Genomic DNA, 10,293 nt, shown 5'->3' with positions numbered 1-10,293 from the left:
CATAAAAGAAATGTCTAAATAATAGGCTGATAATAGCCTACATTCAAAATAAATAGATTTGCCATTTAAGATGAAAACATTAAGTTTCTACTAAACTCATGAAAGTGCACAAACGTGATGAACTGTCTTGTCAGCATTAATATTCTATATTTGTTATAGGTATTCAGTTGTAAATGTACTACTCCCTTAAACACCACTGTCCTATCTATGTGGTGTAATAGGGACAAGCAGCTGGATACAAACCAGTCACGTCTTGTAAAGGGTGAACTCCTCTGGCTTGTGATGGCTCATGAATCTTGCTGTTGTGACACCATCTAGTGGTGATTTGGTGCGAATGCATCAGCTGAACAAGTCACATAACCATTGGTATATCTGAAGACAATAAAAAGAGAAAAGCTGAGATGCATCGTGACACCTCGACCTGGACATCATGGAGATTCTGCTCCTTAATGTTTCAGGTCATGATCTGCCGGAGAAAGCAGCCCAGCTCTGTCTTATTTAATCAGTTTGATTGATCGCCTGAAACTTTGCCATTAAAGATTTATTTCTCATGTGCAATTTTTTAGATAGTTAACAAATGTTCTTTGGTTTTTAATCAGTGATCGTTACAAGCTCCAACTGGATTACAGTCACCTGAGGATGCATGATAATAACAATGAGATTTCAATTGACAATTGGAAAATAAATGCTTAATCAACTTTTTGTTTTTCTATTTGAGGATAGCCTCATGTGTTTTCCTTTTAAGACAGTTGTATAACTTTACAACGTTCAGCTCTCACGCAGGATGTGTGTGTTTTTATGTGTGTCTGGCATTTATGTATGAGTTGTCACTCCTGAGAGCAGAACTACCATCTAAAACAGCTTTGTTATATTTTATAAACCCCAGATTACCATATTAAATAGATCCTGTTTCACAATCAGATTTTATGTGTGCACTCCTGAGACACGCTGTGTATGGTGTGTGTTGTGCCAGATGAGTCCCACCTTAAGCCCAGATAAATGATGAATCAAAATGTAGAGCACAGCTTTCTACAGAAATAACTACATCGTAAAATGATATGAATAAAGATTTATTTTCTCATATGAACAGGTGGATTCAGTTTTCATTTTTATTTTACAATCTATGACAATCTCGCATTATTTTTCTTTTTTTTCTAGCATATTTCAGGAATGACATGGGGAAAGGTTCTTTTTTATTGCTGAATGTTAAATGAAATACACTTTCACTGACTGGAAAAGAATTGTCTGCTGCTTTTTTACCATGCACCCATCTAACCTTGACCACAAGGACATGCAGAGGAGAGGTGTTTCAAACATTTCAAGCGAGGGTGGGGTAAGGTGGGGGTGGTGGGGGGTGGCAGAGGGGGATGTGGGGTGGGGCGGGAGGGTGGGAAGTCTTAAAATTAAACAGAAGAGACTGGCAGGACGTGCCTGGTATCATCTCATTTGGATGAGAGGACTGGCAAAGTGAAGGGGGTATCACATTTAAACTAGAGGAGCACTGTCGATTGCATTTTTTCAGACGTACAAAATTAGACCCAGAGGTGAGAGGGACCATTCTCTATAACAATACCACTGTGCATTTACCATATAGTAGATAGAATTGCAGATCAATCTTTGCGAGAATCTTTTTAACCAATAACCATGTGATAATTCAGCATTCAGTTGCTTTTTTTTTGCTTTTTTAAATGAGGAGTAGAAACAAACCAACAGTGATGAAACATCATCAGCCGTCCTCTCTCACTGAGTCACTTGGAATGGGTTTTGACGTTTCTTGAATTATCTTTTGAATATTTATGTTTCCTTCAGTGGAGGACAAAAGGGCTTCAATGGTTTTGTTTTACTTTTTAAAGTATAATTTACGGACTAAATTTGAAATGACTAAGATCTGTCAACAAGACAAAGCAGTACACAGTACTATTGGAGGAAACACTATTCGGATGCTATTTGACATTACTTGGAAGTGTGCATGTAAAGTGGAAATCATCCATGGACACAGTCATTCAATGGACATGAGTGAGTGAACAAGAAAGGCTGACAACTTGATAGATGGCTGCATAATGGCTTTAAAAATAACTCATGTAAATATGCATTTATATCACATTATTTCATTCTACACTATAGGCATCACATAGTTTTTTTTTCACACACAACACACTACAGTCACCTCTTAGAAAATGATGTAATCAAACAGCAAAATAGAAAGTTTGCATATTTTTGCATTGTATGATCCTCCAACGTTTCACAGCTATTTCATTTATATTGTCTAGTGTGTTCAGTCTCTTCTCCGCTGAGCTGCTTCCACTTGACTTTCCTTCTCTCTGTATGGGAGTGTGCAGGGAATTGGTAGACTGTATGTTAACATTTAGGCCCTCAACACGCGAGAGCCGTAGTCTTAGGTAGACCTTAAGTAGAGGAAGAGGGTGAAAAAACAGGGTTTTTTAGGTGGAGGAAGGGGCTAGGGGGTGGGGCATGTGGAAATCCTGAGACACTGTGTGGCCTTTTTACACGGGGCCACAAAAACAGAATGGACACAGAAGGATGATGAGGCATGGGATTAGGGTCGGAGTTGAGTGAAAACAGATGCAATCTTTTTGTTTTGCCACCAGCTCTGATGGCGGGGAGGGCGGGGTGGTGGTGGTGGTGGAGGGGTGGGTGGGTGGGATGGAGGGGGTGGAAAGGGGGTCACCCTGTGCCAAGCGGCTCAGTGTCTGTCGGCCTCATGACGGGGCTAACGTGAAGAAAACCTGCTGAGAAATAAACGGGGGCTTAACCGTGGGGCAGGCCGAGGACGGGGGGGGGCAGAGTAGCTGTAAACACGTCAACCGATGACCTGCATAACATACAGACCGTACAGCAGCCTCACCTGTCCACCTACACTGGGGGAGGGGGAGGGGGAGGAGGATAGGGGTGGGGGGGTGGGGGGTTCACTGCTCTGATAAAGCACTAAAGTCTGTGAAGCTCTGAGACGCTCAGTAGACCCACACATCTGATGTTACCACCACAAACAATGAAACTCGTCTAACAATCACAAATACATGCAAGCAAACTGACATGCGCACACACACTCACACAGACACACACACACACACATACAGACACAGGCATTTACACACAGTCACACACACACATTCTCTCTTTCTCTCTTTTCCTCTCTCTCTCTCTCTCTCTCTCTCTCTTGGTAGACATTAGTCAGAGGGCATAAAGGATTTACATTGTATTTATCAGGCGTTCTATTAATTCCCAAATCATAAACCCTACAGGCAAATCATAGTAATGTAAACATACACTTTATGTTTAAGTGGTTTATATTGCGTGATATGGAAGGGGTTATGTTCCAGTGGGGCTAGACTCCTCAAAGAATGCAACTTGGAAAGAAAGTAAAACAGGAAACCAGAGAGGAAAAGAAAACATAAACGTGTATAAAAAATGAGGCGTCCATATAAGAAAGGCTACAAAAACCTCCACTGGCCCTCTGGCATCGGCATACAGCAAAAGGCACCACAATATTACTCTATTTTTTACGTTGTGAAAAAACTGGCACATCTTTTTATGCTGTAAATCAAAATGTACATATAAATAGAGTTTTCCCTATAAAAAAGTCTTTGCTGTTAACTAGTAGACAACTTTTGCTAAAATGAAAATAAATATTTCATTTGTTTAGAATATCTGTCAGTTATATAAAATAAAAATATTTCTTATAGATGCAGGTCTATACTATATTGATTTTTGTTGGTTCATTTTCACTCTTTAATGGGGTGTATTGTCCGGTTTGGAGCGTGAGTGTGTAAGTCTTGTATGCATGTTCCCATGCCCACTGTGCCGCCCCGATGAGTGAGAAGTCCGACTGTCCACCGGCCTGTAGATGGTGGAGGGCTCGGCATTCATGTTCTGCATACTGAGGAAGGGCGTGCTCTCCCCGTCCTCGTCTGACTCACTATCTGTTAGGCAGCTTCGAGACCCATAGTCCCGAGATGCCTCATATCCACGTGGGGCCACGTGGCCATTCAGTCTGGATCTCCGCCAGCGTCGGCTACCAGTTCCACTGGACCCACTTCTCTTTGGTTGCTCCCGAGAGGAGAGATACTCCTGGGTGGTCTCATAGTCTTCGTCCTCAGCCAGCCGGTAGGGGCTGGAGGGCAGGCTTCCCCTGCTGTCATTTAGATAGGTACGACGCTGCTGCCGGTAGGGCTCCTGGCACTGGGCATCGTGGAGGGGCACCTGATAGCGGCGCAGCAGAGGCTGATCATCCTCCAGAGGGTAGGGGTTGTGGACAGCAGGAGGGAGAGACATGGCATGGCTGGCATTGGGGGATGTGATCTGGAAGGTAGGCACCTGCGGGGGCAATGAGTAATGGAAATCCACTGGCGAGAGGCGGGCTGGTGTCGTCAGGGCTGACACATACCTGTGGTAAATACAGAGGGGAGGAAACAATTAGCTAAGTGGAGCACAGCAAAGAACAGAGAGAGAGAGGGAGAGGGAGTGTACAAAAATGGTAAATGGTAAATGGACTTTACATACACAGACATTTAGATAGCGCTTTTCTAGTCACTAGGACCACTCAATACGCTTTACACTGTTAATCACATTCACCTATTCACACACATCAATACAATGCTTGTACTGTATCTACATATATATTGCACTTCTATCTAAGCATTCACTCACACTAACAAGGGCAGGTGTGGTTTCAGTATCTTACTCAAGGACACTTCAACATGTGGTCTGGATGAGCCAGGGGTCGAACCACCTGAGCTACAGCTATTAAAACAGTTTCTTAATTCTTAATTAACTTAATTATAATACTAAAACATGACACTGAATCCATAAGAGGAAATCCGTTGACTGAATGAACTCTGCACCTTTAGAGCCAAGTTACTAAAAAGTTACTCACTCATACTCAAATACTGCACATTCATTACATTCAGTGGAAAAACATTTTCCTTAAATAGCTTTAGCTTCTAGCTTGAGCTTGGTATCTTTCTTAACCACTGACATACTTTCAGTACTGACAGTTTTATATTGTTTCATAGTTCTGAGACATTTTTGACGGATTGAAATTACTTGGATAAAGTGTGTTTTACCTTCTTGAACATTCTACAGTATGAAATCTAATATAGGCTACTGTAGTTGTAGTATTGTTGTTGTTTTAGGCACAAATCTGGTTTTCTTTTGGTCTGAAGAAATGAAAGAATGGCAGTAATGTAAGTGTATTGTCAATAGCAGTCAATAGCAGCAAATGTTCCTGTGGTGTCCCACAGGATCTATCCTAGATCAACTAGTTTTGTTAACATTTTTAACAAAATCATACTAACGACAAACATAACAATGGATGTTGATGTTCATAATTTGCACAAGTGAGTTATTTACATTTACAGTGATGCTAACAATGTATAAAAACCTCAGTGAATCACCAATTGTAATGTTATTAAAGGGACAACGAGGAGTTTTGGAAAAGCGAAGCGTTTTCACACTACATTTATGAGCCTCCGCACGCACCGTAAAATTCTTTGACCGGCGCAAGACAGACTCATGTTTTCATTCATCAATAATTAAAGTCAGAGGTTCAAAGAGGTTCACATACCGTCGTAGTTCCGACCATAAACGGCGATTCGGAAACCTTTCCGCCACCACTAATAATAACAAAATAACGATAGAGACAGAACGATTTATTTATCGAAAATGGGCCCATTAACAAGTGTGGGTAGCGGAGATTCATCCACATTAACGTGATACTTTTTTTAAATAACCGAATAGAAACTCCTCGTTGTCCCTTTAACAATGTTTACATGAGTTCTTTTTCCATTCACCTGTTTGTGTCTGAGCGTCACGTCTATTTTACGTCAAAGCCCAGCCTGAGGTCCTAAGGCAGGAGCAGCTTTAGCAGCATTGTTGTCTTCCTCAGAACCCCTAGGCTCTGGACCAACCTGCCCGACAAGATCACCCAGCCAACCCAGTGCCCTACTTTACAACACATTTAAAAACTGACTTTTTAAAGTCTGGTTTTCCCTTTGCCTGACCACTTTCTAGAAGCTCAGTAGCCACTGTATCTCTCTCACCATGTTTGCTTATATACTGATTACCATTCATAATTATCCCAGTCTCCTAACAGACTGTCAGCTATTGAGTAATGTTGTGGTGCAATGTCCTACAGTATATCTTCCCCCCGCATTTCAGTTTTTAATGAACTGTTATCTACATCTATAGTTTCTGTCGTTGTAACGCAAGGAAGCTCTGTTCAAACATGTGTCTGGAACATGTGGGCATAAATTAGATTGTGAAAACATTAACTCACGGGTAATCAACAGATATTAGACACATTTTTTCTGACATAACACCAGAATCATGAACCAACAAAACATCATAGTCAATAAATTTCAGAGTTCAACTTCAATTAAAACTTTCACTGCTTGTGAATCATCATAGGTCTGAATGTTTGCAGTGTCTGTTTTTGCCTTTAGGAAACTACAACAGACCGTGTGAGACACAGGCCTGAGATATTCCCACAACACTGCTGATTCAGAAGAAGCTGTCGCCATGGTGGAGGAGGCGCTTGTTACCTGGGAAGATCTCTGAGGGGAGGTTGGTTATGCAATCTGGCTCTGAGAAACAACTTAATAGCCAAGTTCCTGTTAATGCACACGTGCTTGCTGCACTGTATGTTGACATCTTAAGAACTTGTGTACAACACAGAGTGAGTCATATATTGTCTTGTTAGCTTTTGACAACTTACTCGGCCCTTGTTATTCACTTCAAATATAATTTACTCACAAAGCTTTAGCCAGCACTACATAGCACATTCAGAAGTCCTGTTTCTTCTTCTTGTGAGTCATATATTTTATATTTCAGCTGGCACTATGTCAAACATGAAATCAGTTCTGAAAGTTTTAAAACACTTGCATAAGTCAATAAATGCATTAGAATTGAATGCTTTCAATTTAGGTCATTTGCTAAAGCGTGACTGAATCTGTACATGTGCTGATTTGCATATTCAACACCGCAAGTATTCATTTTGCAGGAATAACCAGCTAACTCTACATCTGAACCTACTGTAATTGGGTCTCTGGTAGGTGTGAACGTTATTTACAGTAAACTGCAAAAGTCGTTCAATCCCTCTGCAGCATGTACTTCTGAAACACATCTTCTCAACAATTGTTAGAGTATCATGCTTCTATTTCCACTCGTTACACTTTGAGAAGGAGGTTGCTTCATGTCTGTGACCTGCACATACAGTATGGACAACACTTTGCACTTCACGCAATCAATGGTTTTCTTTGACATCTCTGAGCAAGGGTTAGATTATGAATGCAACCACTTTTTCTTTGTTATAAGTTGATCTCATTGAAAGATTTCTCCGTTGTGATACGTTAACCCCTGAATATAATAATGATCCTATGTGGTTTCACTGGGCATTTTGTCTACATGGTTCTTCATCAATGTTCAGTGTCTGTTTTAATTGTGACCCATCCCAAAAAAGAGTCAACTGATGAAAACCACAATCAAGGTTAATGAAGATCATTAGGACATTAGTCAGTTGATCCTGACAACTTTACACAGAACAAGTGCCTGTTATTGTATAAAAGATGCAAAGAGACAATTACAGGGTCAGCAAAGACAGGGCTGCTCTACTGCACTTGGCCATTATCCCCATCCTTTAAAAATATGTGTGCTGTTCCTGAAAAACCCTGACCAACTGTTTTTTATGGGGACTGTGTTGATGCTTGTATAACATGTACCATGTATTCCATAATTTTTTACTATTGGGCCTAGTCTTGCTCCCACTGCCAAGATTTCCTCACAGCTCACTGCTAATGAGTGATGCATGCTCAGCTGTGAACTGTGTTGAAATTCATAACATCAGGAGTGAGAGCAGGGCATCTGGGATCTGCGGGTCACTATTGTGCTGTATAACAAAATCAAGGAGTGCATTTTAGGTAGTGAAACAAACAACTTTGGATTCAGGCCATGCATGACACTGAGCACTACTGAAATACAGAGCATGGCAAGACCTGAAAGCACATTATTTAGAGTGAATCAATTGAGCTGTCAACTTCTAGTTCATGTTAAAACAACAGTGCAACATTTTGGGAAATATGCTTGTTTGCCATCCTGCCCAGATCACTTGGGAAGATTGATATCTCTGAGCCTTCAGTACAGAAATAGGTGCAGAATAAATAGATGGCTTTGGAGTTGTTGAAAGTCATATTTCCTCACCTCTGACAGATAGAGCTCGCTAACTCCTTCTTCCTGCTTCTAGTCTTTGTGCTAAGCAAAGCGGAGCACATCCTAGACCTGTCTCTGTGACGCAGAGATCAAATGGATGTTATCTTACGTGACTCTGGGCACCATGGTAAACATGCATTTCCCAAAATGTCACAATGTTCCTTAAGGAAAATTAAAGGGAACACTTTTGCCGATCGGATTTACATCCTGGCCAGAGAATACTGTTAAAGTAACTGTATGCACAGAGTTCCCATTGAAATAAGCACTGTTTCTCACTCTTGCCTACCTTAGCGTATTTCATCATCATGCCTGCTGTGTGTCAGTTTCCACTGAGTCTCTCAGAGTGCCCTGACTGGCCTCTCGAGGCTGAGAGAGAACCAGCAGAGAGAGGAAACTTCTCAAAATGTTCATGACAAACCCAGAGCCATATCAGCCACACAGGCCTGTTTCCCACCTGTCGCTGTGCGGAGAGTCTCCCAGCGAGTCGAAGGAGTCCCCGTACTGTAGGCCCGGCCGATGGGGGTCAGAGTAACCAAAGTGTGCAGCGCGCCGTGCCCGCGCTTCCATGCACGCAGGACTGCTGCATTTACTGGTCCCCACAGATGATGACATCATTCCCGGCGAGTCAGAGAGGATGCTGTTAGAGTTCTCCACGCTCCATGTCCGTTCCTCAGGTCTGACAAATAAAAAAAAAAATGTTAACACGCGCACACCCCTGAGTGTCCCAGTGTGCTTCACTTTTGACAAAAGACGTGTGCTTTCTGGGTGATTTTGTGTATTCACTGCAGCACATGAGACGGAGAAAACAACAATGTGTGTTGCATGTTGTTCACCTGTGAGTCGATGAATGGGCTCGTGTGGAAGAGTTGTGAGATCTTGAGGAGGCATGGCTGGGAGGGAACGATCCCTCTGTTGCAGGTCTTTCAGTTGGATTCTTTGAGAACTGTGTGTCGAGCCAGAGGAGAAAGAAAAAAAAGAGTAGAATGGATTAGTCAGAAGGGAAAAAAAGTGAAAAAAGAGAAGCTTCAGACCATTTGGTGTACATCTGCGTGCGTATACATCAATTACGTCACAATACTTTCAGAAACACACATCTACCATCGGGATTTCCTCGTGGCCTGGTCCTGGATGATTGGGTCCGTTAGGTACGATACGATTGGGATGTTCTGGACACATGTTTTGTCGCAGATGATTGTGCATCTTCTTTCTTTGTTTCCTGTTGAGTAAATAATGGTCACTCTCTCTCCCATATTACTGTGCTTCACATGCACAAGTAGTCAAATATTTTTGCTTTATTACTTGATGCAACAACTAGATTACATGTTTTTCCCTGAAAAAATGTCTAATAATATAGAAAATATGCAGGTGGTGATAAAAGTCTTTATGTCCACAAATCATGATGCTTTTATCAGCAGGACTTACTTGGTTTTACAGTAGGCAACCACACACACGATGCCCACCACCAACAGAGCCACACAAATACCCGTGATTGTCAGGACTCTTTTCTGGTAGAGTTCCTCTGCCTCTGTCAACATCACACCCACAAATACACAGACGCACCCACACACACACACACACACACAGCACACAACACACAGTAAAAGAAATAACAGGGAAAAAAATCAGTCTCTTGAAGTTAAATGTTCCCACTTTTTCACTGTACATCCACATGTTCTTTTTTTTTTTTTTGACTAAATCCTGAGCAGTATGAAGCTTCATCTTTCCTTCCATGACAACTCACTTCACAGTCAAGCCTCTCCTCTCACATAATCACAAATACAACAGATGCTGTTGCTCCCTGTGCTGCAGTAAGGCGGCGTAGGTGGGGGCAGGGGCTCAGCAGTAGTTTGACTGATCTATTAAGCAACTGTATGTCTCTAAAAAAAAATCAGAGTGAATGCAAATTGTATATGATACTATAATGGTTTGTGGTCATCATTTATTTATAACAAGAAGCTGCAAATTGTGCAGCGTTGCATCAGTGCAATGGAATTCATGTAAATTGGAAAAGTGCCATATTTGACCTGATGTTTTGAGTTGTATTACTCATCCTATCACAGTGCAGACGTC

At 41.7% G+C, this 10,293-nt stretch overlaps 1 protein-coding gene across 1 annotated transcript in view; it reads right to left on the bottom strand.

Annotated features, from left to right (window-relative positions):
- Positions 1 to 1,054: 1,054 nt before the first annotated feature.
- The window catches only part of nrg2a (neuregulin 2a), a 48,408-nt gene continuing 39,169 nt past the window's right edge, over positions 1,055 to 10,293 (bottom strand). The window contains exons 7-11 of the mRNA XM_083986089.1: positions 9,646 to 9,748; positions 9,316 to 9,439; positions 9,057 to 9,166; positions 8,678 to 8,899; positions 1,055 to 4,405 (exon numbers count right to left, since the gene is read on the bottom strand). Of these exons, the coding sequence (XP_083842215.1) occupies positions 3,751 to 4,405; positions 8,678 to 8,899; positions 9,057 to 9,166; positions 9,316 to 9,439; positions 9,646 to 9,748 (1,214 nt within the window). The 3' untranslated portion in view covers positions 1,055 to 3,750. The remainder of the gene's footprint in view (positions 4,406 to 8,677; positions 8,900 to 9,056; positions 9,167 to 9,315; positions 9,440 to 9,645; positions 9,749 to 10,293) is intronic.

The sequence above is a fragment of the Trachurus trachurus genome (assembly GCF_905171665.1).
Source record: "Trachurus trachurus genome assembly, chromosome: 14".
Lineage (NCBI taxonomy): Eukaryota > Metazoa > Chordata > Actinopteri > Carangiformes > Carangidae > Trachurus > Trachurus trachurus.
This window is presented reverse-complemented; position numbering and strand designations above follow the sequence as displayed.